The sequence below is a fragment of the Martes martes genome (assembly GCF_963455335.1).
Source record: "Martes martes genome assembly, chromosome: 2".
Lineage (NCBI taxonomy): Eukaryota > Metazoa > Chordata > Mammalia > Carnivora > Mustelidae > Martes > Martes martes.
Window position 1 is genome coordinate 196,713,475 of NC_137889.1, and position 18,371 is coordinate 196,731,845.

An 18,371-nucleotide genomic window follows, 5' to 3' on the forward strand; every position below is an offset into this window, starting at 1 on the left:
GAAAGTGAAGGTCCCAGACTGTGACAGCACAGGACAACTGAAGACCTTAAGGCCTCTGGGTTGCCTCCCGGCATAACCCCCACCCCCAATTCTTGAAAGCAAAGTGGCTTTAAAACCTCACAAGCACTTCTGAGTACGGGCTACTGAGTAACTTATGAGTATCCGCTTCAGAGCTCCACCTACTGTCAGGAAATCTTTATGTGAATCAAAGAAGGAATCCAAGAGACAGACATATTAAGTGCCTTGTCCATATTCATATAGTTTCTGTATTCTGCCAGAACGTGACCTGGGATGGCACTCACTGGTGCTTCCAAAGAACATGTAGTCTCCAGGCAAGGGAACCAAGAGAGGAAGTTTTAGCTGGGCACAGTTAATCCAATCTGGGACTGGAACGGACCTGTGCTGAGTCAGACTGGCTGGGATTATGACTGGGCAGTGGGCAAGGGCCAAGCAGTACTACAGATCCAAAAAAGAAAAAAAAACCTTGAAATTCCTTATCAGAGAAGCAGGTCAGTTGGGAAGAACCAGTATCCCCTATCACTGGACATACACAAGAACCAGTTGAGTTATAGAGGCTGGCACTAACTTGGTGTCCACTAAGGTCAGAGGCCCCTTGGAGAAGCCATGATTCTCAACATTCACCACATAGTCCACAAATGTAACATGTGAGGGCTTTTCCAGGGAAAGGCTGCCTCGACGGAGCTGGTACAACATTCCTATGTTGAAGTAACTTAGGTACTTCCCAAACAGAATATTCAAGGGACAGTCCCTCTTGGTCTTAATATTTCATAAAAATGTAACTATATTCCTTTCAATATATATACACATAACATGTATGTGTATATATATATGAATATACATATTTCTCTTATTTCCACATTTTATTGGGAGTCAAGGTGAAACATCTCCCAAAACTGTAATAGCTTGGGTTGTAATAGTTGGGTTCTTTGGAATCTTCAAGAACACAAGATTTAGTCATAGTGGACTAAAAGTAAATTTTTAAAAAGTAAGTAGAAAAAGCATTAGTAGAAACTAACCATATCCCAATATTTGGAAAAGTAACACCCATACGTGCAATGTCCCCCTCAGACCATGATTAATGGATAATGATCAAGTATGATGCTTTGATTTCTTCCTTGGCCAGGAATGCCCACACGCCCGTAACAAACTTGTTACAGAGTCATAGAAGAGCCATCTAATGTGAATCTCAGAAAGCTTATAGTCAACAATTTCCTAAGTTTAGATCCCTGGGCCTGTTGGAACCAGCAGAGACAGTAATGGAAATCTGGGAAGGGCTATTGCTATAAGGATGAGCAAAATGCTAATAGGTCTAAGAATGACTTAATCTTCTTATTAGAGAAGATCACCAATGGGTATAGAGGGAAAGTAAGTTGTACTTACTGGGGATTTTGACCAGCAATTTTGTATGTTTTTATTATTAATAGAAAGGAAAAATGATTTATTACCTAATAAACACACTTTAGTTTACATAATATTTCAAAACCTAACGTCCAACAGGTAGAACAAAAAGAACCACCAAACTAATTTGAACTCCCTACTTTTTAAGTATGGGAAAGAGTAACAGAGAAGTCCCATAAATATAGCCCTAATTTTAAAACATTCTCTTAGAGACACATGTTTCTAAAATTTTTCCAATCACAGCTATTAAAAAAGGCCTCCTCTGAAAATTTTAGATCAATGATTAGAGTCTAGGACCAATATGGTTCAGAATCTTACCTCATCATTATGCTGAGTTTAGGTTTGGTACCAAAGTTGAAGTCAAAGGTAACAATGACATGTGGCTGACCAAACAGAGATGGAGATCTCACAGTGTTTTAACTATATCTGGATCCACATCACTCTTTTTGGTCTGTTTTCTTATCCTAGTGGCCAGTTAATCCCATCTTCAGCGCCAGGTAGGAAAAATAAAGCACTATATGAAGCCAGACAGGAAAGCAGGAAATACTGGCACCCTCTGAGCAAGATCAAGTATCCTGCAAGCTTAAAGGATTATTACCCCAAGATCCTAATCACTAGGCTAAAAGCATCCTGTTTCACAGATAATGCTAAATGAAAGTTTTCCCACTGTGTTTGTGTTGCTAACATTTGCAGAATCTCTCACTAAGTGCTGTTCTTCATTTTCTCTTAGGCTTTGCATGCTCAGACTGGGTCCCACTACGTTCATGTGACACCCTAGCATTTGATAGCACAGTCTTCTCAATCTAAAACAATCTTTCATTTTTATGGACATCACTAGACAGAATTAGGCCTTCCAGAAATTTCTTGCATTTTAAATTGGAGTTGGAAAATCCTATCAACTAATCAAAAATTCACCATGACCCCAAATGACATCCGATAATGTCATTTAAGTTCAAAAATGCACTTCCTCGTACCTAGAGTTAGGGACCCACCAGGCCACCTTACTCTTTATTCCTTGCCATTGCCTCCACAAAGTTGTAAAAAATGCATATTCTTTGCTGTATTTTTTTTTAAAGGAAAAAGGAATTTTTTTTTTCCGGACTGGAAAAAGAAATAGATATAAGATAACATATTGACCGTCATTACCTGTTGAAAGAGATATGAAATGAACAAGCTTGGTAAGACACTGAACTTCAGTATTAACCACCTAATGCCATAGAACTCTTTATCACTACCCCCTCCAAAAAAGTCTCAAGTCTCACTCTGAGACTCAAGATTTAAAACATTTTCCCAAAACAAAAAGCAGGAGAAGAATGTTAAAATTATGACTTATGCCTAGTTAAATCCATTCTGGCCAGAGTGTGGGTTATCTCATACTACTCTAGGGAAATTTTCGTGAAGTAGTTTGCTGCCTGTTAGGTACAATGAATGACAGAGAGGTCAACTGCATAAAACAGAAGTATTAACAATAACAATGACAATAAAAGGTCAATCATGAACAGTCACTACGTCCTTGTCAACTCTGAAGAACCTAGTAGATGGAACAAGATATTCTCACTTCCTATTTCTAAAAAGAACCTAAAAAAGAACTTTCTACATATGGCAGAGCTATATATAAATAAGCTGGAGAAGAGTGAGGTTCCCATCCTTTGAAGTCTCCAGGAGGCAGAGGTTAGAGTATCCCTCAGAGCTGATGATAAAGGAGGCTCTGCATCAGGGGGAGAAGGTGATGTGAACATTACAAGATTTTCACCAAGGTATTCACTTCAGAGAAGACTGAATTTTCCACAAATTATGTCACAGGCTGCAATACTTCTTATTTTGCAAATTTAATCATTACTATTATTAATCACAAAATAGGAAGGACAAATCATTTCAAGTTGAAAAAAAGAAGTTAAAGGACTGCAGTAACAATCATCCATTTCTTAGGGACCAGGCTGTGTAAGAAATGTCCTAACAGTCTTGCCAAGGTCTTGACCTGACCTCCACTTTACTGAAGTTAAGAGCCCTCCAAAAGGTTAAGTCACTTGTTGAAGGTCACAGGCTGGGAGGCGGGAACTGGAATTAGGTGTGTGGGCTTCTACACCCACGCCCTACCCACTCTCCCCATGAGCCATTTCCCTCAACTGTTTTGCTGAAGTTTCAACTCCTGTCATCTATAGGAGTTACATTTTTCCAAACCGAACTCTTTCAAAGTATCATAACTCTAAATAGCTTAGCTGGTGTTCCTCTTCATTGGAATTTATTGGTTATTCTCACCACAAACCACAAAATTTAATATCTTCTAAACAAAAGTAGGCTATTACAATCTGGATCATACTTTTTAAAACCTACTAGGAGAAATATAATATTGGGGTTTTTTTTTTTAACATTACCAACTCTAAAGTTAAACCTGAGTACAACTATACATCCCCGTTTCTTCAATCAATAAACTAGAATTTTCAGAAATTCATTATAATTATGGAAGATCTGGACTTGTTTATCAAAGGACTTACAAACCACATCAAGACTAATCATAATATCTTGATACATTTCGTGCAGTCTAATAATGCTGAAAAATTAAGTCTTTTGAAAACAATTATTAAAAAAAAACACCGAGTGATTAAAGTCCCTTGTTTCAGGGACGACTGGATGGCTCAGTCGGTTAAGCATCTGCCTTCAGCTCAGGTCATGAACCCAGGGTCCTGGGACAGAGCCCAGAATTGGGCTCCTTGCTCAGCAGGGAGCCTGCTTCTCCCTCTGCCCCCTGCTCCCCTTACTTGTGCACAAACTCTGTCTCTCTCTCTCTCTGACATATAAGTAAATTAAATCTCAAAAAAATTAAAATTAAAAATTAAATAAATTAATTAAAGTCGCTTTTTTTAGAGACAAACAATTCCCAAAGTCTGACTACCTTAATAAAAAGTACAATTGATTTTTCTATCCCAAAACTTTTTTGCCATGTCACTGTTGTAGACTAAAAATAGTAGGTTAAAAACCTCAATTTTCAATTGTATTTCTGATTAACCTCATATTTCTAACAGTTTAAAGACATAAAAGTTAATCATGTGTGGCCTCCTTGTCCACAACCCACATTGCAAGAAACACATTTAGGTGGCTTGGGGTAACAGAACTGCCATGGGCTTTGCCGTCAAAAGACACACAGGACAATATAGTTCGGCCAACCACTCTATGTCCTAACAAATTCTGTCACTGGTCTTTGAATCCAAGTATTTAATTAAACATTGATTTTCTCTGCCTTTTCTATGGTCTACCATATGTACATGCATATATGTGTTCATACGAGTGTTTGTGAACATATATGTATGCATATCTATTTCTATATACACATATAGAGCTACAGAGTATAAATACTATTAATGACACAAAACAAGATTTAATATCAAAATTAACTCATTGAGTTATTTTGTTTTATTTTTTGAGGGTTCAGTAAAGCTGATCTAATTGTTTATGCTTTTCTAACTTTCTTTACAGTAATGCTCTGTAAACAAATATCTCTGAAATGACATCAGCAATACTCCTTGGGGAATGGCAAGAAGTAAGAGATATGAACATAGAGTAAATATAATAAGAAAATGAGGAAAACACTTCAGGTGGAAGAAATAAGAATCATAGCAGGAGGTTTACTAATGGCACAATCACTGATCAAACTTGAAAGGTTAAAGAACCTAAATGATGGAAAAAGTCAGATTTTTCAAAATCAAACTTCATAACCCTCTGAGATAGAATTTGGGGAACAAACTCTAGAAAAAAGTTACTATGAAAAAATATCCCTAAACTCCAGAGGAAAAGGCCCCATGACTTCAGAGAAATGCTCTTCTTTTCCTTTTTTTTTTCTTTCACATTTTATTTATTTGAGAGAGAGAGAGAGAGCACAAGCAAGGGGAGCAGGAGGGGAAGAAGGAGAAGCAGGCTCCCCACTGAGCAGGGAGCCCCATGCAGGGCCCGATCCCAGGATCCCAGGATCATGACCTGAGCTGAAGGCAGCCGCTTAACCAAGTGAGCCATGCAGGTGCCCCCAGAGAAACTTTACCCGTGGCAGAAAGAAAAGCAACATTATTAAGGAGCAGGAATCCGCACGCTCCTCCCATCCTGAATGCCCATGCAAGTCCTATTAACATCAACCACAGAGTCGCTGATTTATGCTCCTTTCTCTCTCTCTCTCTCTCTCTCTCTCTCCTTTTTGTATCATATTTGGTCCTATATTCAGATAAACACTGGCCCTCCTGTGTATTTGTTATATATGTCACAAAGTCCACAAGATCAACGTCCGTATCCTCCCTTCGTTCTCAGGGCCATCACAGGCAGGCCTCCAACAAGACTCCTCCTTTCTTCAGAGGCCGCTCCTCCTACCCACCCCAGCCCCACTGTCATCAGGGATTACTTTAATGTAAATGTTTATCTTTTCAAATCTCCTGTACCACAAATATTGCTTCCTCCAGGAAGCCTTCTACCATCTTCCAGGCAGAAACCATCTTTCCACCCTCCAGGCTCTCACATCTCATGAGATTCGGGTTTACAACATAGAAAACATTCTCCCTTGTACTTCCGGTCTCCTAATGCCCATCTCCTTTCCAGCGCCCTTGAAGACTGAGGTTATGCCTGACTTACCTTCAGTATTTACCACAGCAATCTGTCTAGCACTTCACAGAGCCTAGTGCTTCAAAATGCTTTAACTTGGATCCGTATTCTTGGAAGCAAAGATTAAGTCAAAGAACACGGTTTCCACAGTTGAAGAAAACTTTGAGACTGGACTGAGTTTACAAGAACTCTGTGACCTCCAAACCTGATTATGCGCAAGGGCATCCTATCAACACCGAGCTGTCCTCTTGTTCTTGTTTTAGGATGATTTACTCAGAAGAAGGCATTTTAAGATGGGGTCAGCACTATTTTCACAGTTCTTAAAGTAGGTCTTGAGTATCTTGAAAAATCCGTATTAGAGTAACGAAGTCATGGTTGTCCAGGCATTGGGAAGAAGCAGCATTACTTGCCGTGCTGGCAGCAGAAAGAAAGAGTACTTCTGTTGCCCCTTTAATTTTGTTTTTCCATGTCTGTCCAAAGGAAGATTTGCAGCCTCATATTTAAATTTTTCCCCAATTTTTAACTCATCTTTAAATTTAATTTTTAAAAAATTTACTACACCAAAGCTAAGGGAGATAATGGAAACAAATCATCATCAAAATGATATAAATCAAATAATAAGCACTGTACAGGTGATATTCATAAATAAACATGAATAATTTAGCAAAATACAAAATAACTATTATAAAGAAATATTGGTAAAATTCAAAAACATTTCTGATAGGGTTTTTTTTCTTTTTTTCCACTTCCTACTCTATTCCCAGCTCATGTCCCTGGATATTCTTCATATAAGATCAACCAAATCACACAAGAGAAATAGAGCCAAAGAAATTGGGAAAGACTTGACATATGTATGATTCTCGACTTATGCAAATCAGATACAAAATGTGAAAATGATCAAGGACTATGCCAAACCTTGCCTCTTTCCCCCAGATAAGCACATTCCCGCTGCCTTTATATTTGAGAAAGAGGGCAGAGTGGGAGATGTACCCAATTGGGGAGACGCACAACGAGGGAAACGCTGACATCCCTCAAGGGGCCACAGCTTAACCGAATCTAGGCAAACCAGCAATGAGGCTCGCCATGGTACTGGATCTCCCAGAATAACTGAACTAGAGACCTTCCAACCGTTCTTCCTTTAAAAGGGGCCAGTACATAAGGAATAACACGGAGGATATTAGGAAAAGGAAAGGAAAAGTGAATTGGGGGAAATCGGGGGGGGGGGGGGGGGGAGACAAAGTACGAGAGACTGTGGACTCTGAGAAACAAACTGAGGGTTTTGGATGGGAGGAGGGTAGGGGGATGGGTGAGCCTGGTGGTGGGTATTGATGGAGCACTGGGTGTGGTGCATAAACAATGAATCTTGGAACACTGAAAAATAAAATAAAATAAAATTTAAAACAAAGCGGGGGTGGGGGGGTACCTGCTGCTTTTTTTTTTTTTCCTTCTACTTCTGGAAATTAAAGAGTTTAGGGGCTTTGAGCTCCTTCTAACCCTGCGTTGCTATAATAGCCTGGTGTAGGTAGGTGCCCAGAGGTAAAACCAGGTTTCAGCCCTTTGTTCCTCAAACCTTCTAATGTCTCTGAAATCAGCATATAAATCATAAACAAACAGATCTCCTCCCTACTCCCCACCCCCACTCTCCCCACTCCCCCTTCCCATCAATGAAACACAGAACACCTTTCATAGACTTGTTCCAGGGGAGGTGATGGGCCTTCAGCAAATCAGGCGCCTCTCACAAAAGCAGATGTTCGAATGTCAACATCTAAAGATCGGCCTTTCCCAAACACTCTATATCCAAATCCACTATATAAATCCACTATATAAATAGCTGCAGACTTGTATCCATTTTTAGTATCAAACATTTCTTTCACTAGATTGAGCTGTATTTACAATCACAGGTCAAACGTTCTTAATCCTAGGCACACTGGCTCATAATACTTTTTAGACAGACTTTTTAAAACTGACTCTTCAGCTAGACTTACAGAAATAGGCATGGGGAGAACATGCTGTTGAGGGGCCCAAATCCCAAAGCAAAAAAGTCTCAAGGCAGGGGAATCCTAAGGCTGTTTCCTTTATAGGTTTGCAATTATCCTCCAAGACTTCATTGGGCCATGCCCCAAATCTAAGAAAGATAAAATACCTCCCATATTAACCGGATGTGACCATCAGATATTTCAAAAAAGAGGTGCTATTTGTGGTTTCCAAATTGTTCACCTCAAGCTTCCGAGACCCCTTGCCCTAACAGTGAGCATCGCTGACAGAGGCCTCGGGGAGCGCAAAAGTTGGTCTAAAGTGAGAATGGAACAGGAAGAAGAGACCCCAGGAGGAAGAGCCTCTCCCACCTGTGTTGTAGGCAGGCCCTTCCTGAATTTATCCATTTGGCATACTACTTTATTAGGTAACCCCTAGTGATTTCATCTGAAGGAAGAATTCCAAATGTTAAAAAAAATGCTGAAAATTTCTGTCCTAGATAGACTCCCTTGATCATAAAATCAGCCCAAAAGGAAATCACTGAGCTGGATAACCCAGGAAAGCCATTAGCAGTCAGCCCTTCCACTCCCTACCAGTTCCCTCTGATGCTAATCCAGGGGAATTAACAGAGCAATATTGTTCCAGCAAGTCCAGAGAAATTCAGTTTCCTTATGTTATGAAATACATGAAATAAAGCCTACTAACCAAACAACCCTTTATTTTGGCACATTTGTAGACCACAAACTATGATTGTGAGCTGCCACTGCTCGCAGGGGAGATTTAATGGTGTTACAGAGTAAATGCCAGGGCTCTGTGGAATACAGAAATCTATTTTCAGCTGGGAGTCTCAGCCAGAAGTGTCTTCCCATTAGGAAGCGTGTGAAATTTCAGAAATGTCGAAGCAGAGAGGTAAAGCATGTCGATGCCCTCCAGCCGGAGACTACCTGCAGCACATCTGCCCAGGACGGGCTGGGTTTATTCCATGCTGCACGGAAGGAGAATGCACACCAGAGGGAAGCATCAGCATTTCAGTAAAAAAAAAAAGCGTGAGAAAGAACCGATTCACGGGACTTGGGTTTCAGCTGGGTAATTTGGGGGAAGGTCTAGAGAAGCTGGGATTTGTTCTAGATTGGATGCTATCAGAAAGCAGGGACGATTCAATGCCTGAACACCTCGGTAGTTCTTACCTAGAGGTAGGATAGACTAAAGCCAGAATAGAGCTGGAAATGGGAAAGAATTAGCAGTCACTTATAAATGATCATCTTGCAGAGAACAGGAAAAGGTCACACTAGACAGCAACATATTAGTTATTGTTGGCCACACTGGGTAAGAAACACTGTCACTTCCTTCGGGAAAACTCGGATGTTGATTTCAGAAACCCAGAGAACAATTTAGTTATGATGCATATCAATGTCTAGATCATATTCTAGACCTTGGCTTCTGATATGTCACTCGAGGCATCTTAGGTCCTCTTCAATCATGCCTTTATTAAAGCACCTTTCCTTTGACCATTTCATACAGTTACCTGGGACCGGCAGACTCTACCTTACTAGTTCAGTCAAGTGTATGATTCCAGAGAGGTAAAGACAACTTAGGTGTCGTTGCTTTTCAAATTATCTGTGGTGAAGAAAATGTTTTCTTTTCCCCCAATTGGTCTTGGACTATTTTGTAAAATACAACAGAAATTAATTACCAGAAGGATGCCGGGGTGGCACCGTTGGTTAAGCCAACTCTTCTCCGACTCTCGGTTTCAACTCGGGCCCTGATCTCAGACTCCTGAAATCAAGCCCCACACCCCTCAGGCTCCACACTCAACAGGGAGTCGGCTTGTCCCTCCCCCTAGGCTCCTCCCCCAGCTCATGCTCTCTCTCCCTCTCTCCCAACAAATAAAGTCTTCTAAAAAATAAGACGAAGAAGAAAAATAAAATGAGGGCACCTGGGTGACTCGGTTAAGCGTCCAGCTCTTAATTTTGGCTCAGGTCATGATCTCAGGGTCCTGGGATCGAGGCCTGCTTAAGGATTTTTCTCTCTCTCCCTCTCCTTCCCCCACCCCTGCTTGCATGTTCTCTCTCTCTCTCTCTCTCTCTCTCTCAAATAAATAAATCTTTAAATTCACTCATTTATTCACTCATTCATTCATTTTAAAAATGATAAAACTGGGGCACCTGGGTGGCTCAGTCAGTTAAGTGTCTGCCTTTGGCTCAGGTCATAATCCCAAGGTCCTGTGATGGAGAGATCCCGAATCAGGATCCTTTCTCAGCGGGGAGCCTGCTTCTCCCTCTCCCTCTGCTGCTCCCCCTGCTTGTGCTCACTCTCTCTCTATCAAACAAATTAAAAAAAATCTTTTTTAAGACATTTCTAAGGTCAAGAAGGTTAAGGTTAAATCCCTATGTAGTCAGTTAAAGAGAAAAAAGGGTTTAGGAAGCAGCAACCAGCCAAGTTGATTTCCATTCCCTACAATTAAACTTCCTATTTCATCTCTGCTAAGGGCTTCTCCCACCCAAGGCGATTCTGCAATTCTAAGAACGTGTTCCCACCTTAATGAAGGAGTCCTAGTATCATCCCTCGGGTTTGTGGATTCGCTCCCACAGCCCTGCTTGCATTTCTTCCCGTCCTCACCATCGCGCTTCCTCCAGGCACAGGGCTGCTGTGAGCTGAAGCTCCAGGAAAGGCTTCACCCCGCACACCCACAGAGCAGCACTGCCTTCTCTACAGGCCAGACCCACCTTTTCCTGGACCGAGCTGAAGGCCTCAGCCAATTACCTCGGGTTCAAAACTCTGTCCTGTTCATATCTCCGAACATATTTCTCTCGAAAACTACAATTTTCCAAGTTAAATGTGATTCTAACATATATATATACACGCACACATATGCCAGATATTTTGACACTTAAATCCCATGACAAATTTAACATCTTTGAGCTGCATGAAGATGGTAACCACTACTCCTTTCGCTGTTTCAGAGCCTAGAATAGCACCTGGCCCGTTACCGGCTCCTACAAACACCGTTTAATTAACTAAATAATGGATCAAAGACTGGAACAAATGAATACTTGTAGTGTGCAGTGGTAGTATAACACACACACACACACACACACACACACACACACACTCGATATCAATTTACATGTGATGGTAACACCGTTATCTTAAACATGAGAAATTAGAGAATCCTAATAATTAATAGTCATTCAGACTTTGTATCTATTTTCCTCTTCCTAATAACAACTTGTTTGGTGCCCAGATTTCTCATATCTATGATTAGATAGTTAGACATGTACAGTAAGAAAAATACTGGTTGCTAAGTGAGATGTAAAAATCACTGTGATGATGCATTAAAGTAAGTTCTTTGCCTTTTACCTGCCTTAAACTGATTTTCCAGCCAATATCTCACATGTCAAATCTTAACTGAGAAGATAAAAAGTACATAATATTTTATGTTTTAAAACCAAAAAGTAACACTGGATTAAGTTTTATACTCAATGTATTTTACTTAAAAGTATTATAAAGTGGTACCTTTCGTGTGATTTATATTCTTTTCTATCTTAGAAGTACCGAATCAATCTCTCAGTGAATACTTTGAACTTCATCTTCTAGAAAGTGCTTTCTTTTTTATTTCCTCTTCAATGACTGAATTAATTCACCTCTATTCAACCTTTGTACAGAATGAGAAAAATTCGAGCGATTCCTTATGTCTTCAAACCCTAGAATATGGTCTAGCACCAAACGCAGAGTGTAGAGACCTAATCTAATGCAGTCCAACTTGAACCCTGGGACCTACGTATGGTCTGTGCATGTCCTCTGCACTGGCTTTTAAAACCCTACAGAACATCAAGAGGCAGGACAGGACTGCAAAAAGAAAGCCTAAAACAATGACCTTACCAACATTTGGTAAAACATAGGTGCCATACAACCTCTGGGTTGGACCTATGCATAGAGAAAACAACAGCAAAAAATTCATGATATTGTAGAACCAGCTAAGGTAGGGTAATTAGAAGCAGGAACATAAGGAATATTTGAGAACTCCCAGAAGAGTGGCAAAACAAAGGGAATAGCTCTGCACTCCCAAGAAACAGCAGCTTGGCAACCATTGAAAGAAAAATGGTTGCTTTTTTGATCAAAGTCAACTGTGGATGGAAGAGGCATAAACATTGACACACTTTTCAAGTGACATCTGGGGAGACAAAACACATAAAAATATTTCACATCTGCAGAGTGAGTAGAGAAAGGTCAGTTACTACTGGCCTCAACGACAAAACAGAAGAGCAATATATGGGTATTTTAGTTCAAACTAAAGAAAAAACTGACTCAAAGCCACAATGCAAAGGGAACTACGTCTCGTGTTTGTAAAGTAATGCTATTTGAACAAATTCTGACAAAGGATCTGCTCATTTCCCATTTTAGCATTCTGTGGGGAAGCGAAAGAATGCATTCAAAATACTTTCTTTAAGAAGATATCCGAAGTTTCCACAAAAGAAGTGAAATACTATCATTTTGGAGGAATCTACATTTCTTGAAAAATTTTCAGAATGCTTTGAAAGAAATAAGGAAATGAAATTCCCCAATGTAACGCAAGTGAAAACGTAAGCAAAAAATGCTAAAATAGGTACCTTTTGCTTCTCGGAATAATGCTGTCTTTGTGGCAAAATGAAGCCAAAGCACACATCTTTGACAGTAAAGTCCTTTCTCAAGCTCCTTCCTGAACTTAAAATATAGTAAGGTTTCCTTTCCACCTATACCTTCCAAACCATGCTGGAGCCATGCTGCACTCCCACACACCTGCAAACACACACACACACACAGAAGGGAGTAAGTCTTACCAGACCGTCACAGTTGCTAATGGCAACAGAGGTTCCTGGAATGTCCATGATGTCACCAACATAAGCACAGTTAGTCTGCAAAGGCTCTGTTTTCCAGATTCTTTCTGAAGCATTTCCTGATTGATGATCATCAGAGGGGTCAGTTATATTCTCTGGCACCAGATCTGTCTCGTGCCATTCCACAACAGCCCCAGGAGCGACTAGCTGAGTGTTGGGCCTTAGTCGCAGATGAAAATCTCTTCCAAATGCGGTGATGTTAAAGAACAATTGCTCAGAGTTGGAAGACACGTCCCTCGGTGACCTCCTTTTGTGATTTGCAGAAAGAATATGGGAGAGATAGTGTCCTTCAAAATTTGTGCTGACTGGAGTCACCAGCTCATACTCACTCTGGCTCTTTATTGGTAAATCTGTGGGGTGAAAAATAGAATTGTAGAACCCTGTGTGACAAGAGAACACAGGAGGACATAACATAAAGGGCCCCACCTCACAAGGCTGTACGCCAACTTGCATAATAAACATATTCCTGAGCCATCTCATTAAGGATGAAATTTTGAGAACTCGAATCATTTCTCAACTATACTTAGGTAACTCTGGGTTCCGTCAATGGTTTTCTTTTTTAAAAATGTACTACACTGTGAATATTCATATCTCATTTGTATGTTTGAGACTATGAATATAATGTTTCCATAAATGATACCTGGTTTGCTTATAATCAAGACATGATCTCAACTCATTTATTATGGGCATAATTGACACCTGCTACAATTTTTTAACAAAGTTGTTATTATGTAAAAGAAATTTTTTTTGATTGTTTAATTTTTTCCATGTAAAAATCCTAGAATTTATACTCATTATAATAGCTACTTAATGTTGCATTTATGGTTGGTCTATAATTTTAAACACTGTAGTTTATGGTGCTGTAGTTTATACATAATTTTTCCATCATAACAAACCTAACAATCACACTTCACTGGTAAGGAAACTGAGATTCAGGAAGTATGTGCCCAAGATCATGTAACTGTGAAGCTTAGATATGAATCCAAGTTATACTCCAAAGCCCATATACTCCTTCTACTCCATTGAGTTGTGCTCCAGAAATCACAGAATATTTCCAGAAAACAAGGAGAATGGGTAGAAGAAAAGTAGAAATCATAATCTATAAATTAAATATGTAGATGTTGGTCAGTTAAGAGCAAATGGCAATGCCATTTTGCAACAAATTCCACACATGGGACAGATTCTCATTTTAATATGAATGTCTGCTTGGAGTCCACCTTGCATGATGCGTGGCCAGCTACAGGTTAAACTCAATGTCACAATTAATCCCCCTCATTTAGCCAAATGTATTATGTCTGTTAAAATGCAAACACCCTGGGGAAAGATAACTCATTGAATAAACCATTTATCCCTTATTAGAAATAATTTGGAAGCAAGACAGTGGGTCCTGGAAAAGGACATGAGGAGAAGGATGAGAAAAGGACAGAAGCAAAATCTGATAACAGAAATTAAAAAATCCCCCACCTTCATGATTCTAGCCCAAGACTAGTCCTGCAGGATGTAAAAGGACCCTAAAAAAAATTCTATGACCTACGAATATTTCTCACCTAGAGCAATCACGTGTACATCATCCAACGAATCAAAGTGTAAGACTCATAACTGAACTATAACATCGCTGATCGTAAAGTAACCTTATTGAATATGTTCATTCTTTTCCTGCTTTTTAAATACTTCAAACAGTGTATAAAATATCAGAAGACAAAGGAAGGCATTTTAACACTTGGAAATTCTCTGAGTGCACGCTTGTTATCATTATGCCATTTAGAATGGCCAATGTATTTAAACAAAATACCCTTCTTTATTAAATGCACAGATCAAGTAACACCGCTGTAAATATTTACTAGACAGAGGAGTGAGGACTGTCGCCTCACAGAGTAAAGAGAAGCCCGGCTCCAACCCTGGGAGGAGCAGCAGAGGCACGATGCCGGCTTTGTGGGTTCTCTGGACCAGAGTCAAGGACCCACACTAGGCATCAGCATTAAGCACAGATGCAAAGATGTAGTCTCTCTTACAGCTTAATCCCTGGGGGAATACTTTTGTAGCTTCTGGCTTATAGAAAGAACTCGAAATTTTAAGGCATGATCTCGAGTGTTGCAGGAGCAGAGTGACGGAGGGGAAGGTCTCCACGGTAAGGGATGAATCAGGCTCTTGGATGTGGACTGACAAAGCCTATCCCCAACTAAGCACAAACTCCTTACGGACAAGAAACTCCCCCATTCAGCTTGGTATTTCCAATATCATCTAAGACAAGATTTTGTACATGCCATGGTCTCTTGTCAGTAGGATTTGTTTAAGTTAGTAACGCAGGTAACCGGAGAACCTTTGCTTTGTCCATGCTGCACACACTGACTTACAAGATATCCTACCAGAGGGCCAAGGGCGTCTGGCTGCACCAGTAATCCCACTTATAACTCTTTCTCTAACAATTCATTCACTGTTTCAAAGGAAGGAGATTTCCCATCTCCACCGAAGGAAATTCACACACCCAAAGTCTAGACAATATACTGATGCCTGGATTAAGTTACTAGAGAACTAGAAAACTCAGGAAGAATGCAAGCAGACTCCTCCACACCCAGGAGGACACCCAGAGCCTCATGCTTACAGCACAACGTGCATCCTAGATTCTCTGGGACAGTTCCATTTTTCCACTGTCAGACAGTATGTTCTGCATTTTTATTCAAAATAAAGATGGCATATTTCTACAGAGCTTTGTCTTCCGATGCTAAATAAGAAGTCCTTCCTAAAATGTACACATAAGACACACTGCTGAAATTAAACCCAGAATGAGTGATTTTCCAATTAGGAATTACTGTAACCAAAGGAAAAGATGCAGATCGTAACCCCTCAGGCTGCCACCCCCCTGGACAGTAGTTAGCAGAACTGTCAAAGGAGCTACCAGGCCACCTGCCACTTATTGGCAGGATAAATGCTGGGCACTGTGCTTTGTGATCAAGAATATACCATCTCTACGGCACCCGGGTAGCTCAGTAGGTTAAGCGTCTGCCTTTGGCTCTGGTCATGATCCCAGGGTCCTGGGATCGAGCTCCGAGTCCGGCGCCCTGCTACCAGGGAGCCTAACTCCTCCCTCCCTTTCTCCTGCTCCCCCTGCTTGTGTTCTCTAACTCTCTCTCTGTCAAATAAATAAATAAAATATTTAAAAAAATATATACCATCACTAATTCTCACAGCAATCGCAGCAGGTGGGTGTTATTATCCCTAGTTTATCAATGAAAAGGCAGGCCTAGGAGGCCTGACACATTGCAAGCAAGAAGCCAAGGGGAAAATTCAATTTTGATCATTTTGACACTGAGGACCATGCTGCTATCCTCTTATTTACTTCAGAATGGATGGAACATCTTGCTGTCGATTTCTAATTTAAGATCTGACTTATAAAGGAAAACTACCACAAGAATGACCACGTTCTGTCTACCCGCAGCCAGACAACCAATTTTGCCTCCAGTGTAGTTTCAAAAATTTCTGTAAAAGGCTCTTAAATTGGGAAGGCTCTTAAATTTGCTCTTTGGAAAGCAAAAAAAGGTGGGAGGGGGTGGCAGGGAAAGTTCAACGCCATCAAAAGTATTTTCTTCTCAGATTACAATCATACAAGCAAATTAAATTATACCAGCAGTAAGTTACTGTATTCAGACATTACAAACCTCACAGGTCCAAATCCTTCCACAAAGCAGGACAGCCTGTGGATAAGGAAGGAACTGCACCCTTAGAAAGCAGCAAGTTAAGTTAGTGCATGACCCTGACCAAGTTCTTCAGTTTCTCTTAGGTTCAGCGTCCTCACTTGTTAACTGGAGGCTAGAAATACTTCCCACTTCATAGGTCTAGTGAGAGGTTTAAATGAGATTATGCAGAGGATGCAATAAATGTGAGTTATTGAAACCTCAAATGCAAGTTAGCTACTCATTCAAATACTGCCAAGGTGCAATTTTAAGATTTGAAACTATATAACCACCAGCAGAGATGGCTGAAGGGCCACGGCAGTTCGTATATAAAGGTTTTTGTGGGCCACAAATTCTACAAGCACAAATGGCTGGAGCCACCATAAAGCCACACTGCGGTCACTGAGTCACCGGAACAGGACTCGGATGCAGCGAACCTTCCAGCCCCGACTGGCGTCTGTGCACGCGTGGCCCATCTTCCTCCAGGCGCTACGGAGAAGCTGCCTGTGGTCTTACCTAGGGGCAAACTCTCCACTTGCGCACCGTACCCTAACCCCTCTCGCCTCTGCAACTGTCCTCTCCTCTTTCCGTATCAGTTTCCCCACATGGCTAGATCCTTCCCACCAACAAATAAACAAGTAGCCTTCTTATCTCTCATCCTTAATAAAAATCCTCTGATGCCACATCCCACTCTGGCTAATACCCCATCACTTCATTACCCTTTACAGCAAAATGCTCCAAGAGGTTGACTACAAGAGATGTCTCCAATTCCTCTCTTCCCATTCTTGCTCTTTCTTGAGCCTGATCCAATCAGGCTCTTGAGGTCTCTAGAGACCCCATGTTGCTGAAACCAATGGTCAAGACGCCCACTCCTTCCTTGCTGCTTCGGCAGATACTGACCTAGCTTATTTCTCCTTCCTTCTTGAAATAAATTCTTTACTTAGCTTCCAGGACATCTTTCTCTTCTGGCTCTCCTTTTTCCCCCTTGGTCTCCCCTCCTCATTCTCCCTTCCTCACAACCCTTGATTTCTATAACTTGCATAAACGACAGAGCCACAGGGCCTGGTCCATTGACTCCTCTCTTCTGCATCTACCCTCTGCAGGATGGTAAGTTCATCCCATGAGTTTGAGTGTCTTCACAATCCTTCATCTCCGGCCCCGGCTTCCTCCATGGGCTCCTCTCTTGTCAACTCCATTGCCTTCTGCAGGTGGACATTCCCTAAGCCCTCCAACTTAACACTTCCAGAAGTAAACTTCCTATCTCCCTGCTCTAAAGTCAGAAATTGGCAACACTATCCTCCTAGCCACTCAGACCCAAAACCTGGCTAAACTACCCTTAACTCTTGTCACATCACAAATCAAATCTTCCAACAAATTCTATTGACTCAGCCTTCAAAGATGCCACCAAACAGTGACCTCAGCCCACCACCAGCCCGGCTACTACCCTAGTCCAAACCACCGGTCCCAGTTTTTAATGAGCCCCATACCTGTTCCCCTTGCTTCTGCTCCTCCCCTTTATAAATATCCTCAAAATAGAGCCAGAGTAGTTAAACTGACAGGTCAACTCCTTGTTCTCCTCAAAACCCATCCCAGAGTAAAATCGGTTTGCTCTGTCCCACAGCCTGATACTGAGAATTCTCACATCTCCAGGCCGCTGTGATGGCTTTCCTCTGGGATCTCCCTCCTCAATTCCTTCAGGTTTTACTTTAATGCGACCCTCTCTCATTGAGCTCTGTCCTGACCAGTACCCACCTCATCACTCTATCCTCTTTCCGCATTTTATTTTTCCCCACGAAACTTATCACTCGCTCCGACATACCATAAATGATACTTATGTGTACTTATTGTT

General features: G+C 41.0%; 1 protein-coding gene across 1 annotated transcript in view; it reads right to left on the reverse strand.

Moving 5' to 3' along the window:
* Window positions 1-18,371, reverse strand: part of ADAMTS3 (ADAM metallopeptidase with thrombospondin type 1 motif 3) — a gene marked incomplete at both ends in the record, with an annotated part of 249,908 nt that overhangs the window by 217,110 nt on the left and 14,427 nt on the right. Inside the window, one exon of the mRNA XM_080796379.1 lies at window positions 12,795-13,231. Coding sequence (XP_080652505.1) covers window positions 12,795-13,231 — 437 coding nt within the window. The remainder of the gene's footprint in view (window positions 1-12,794; window positions 13,232-18,371) is intronic.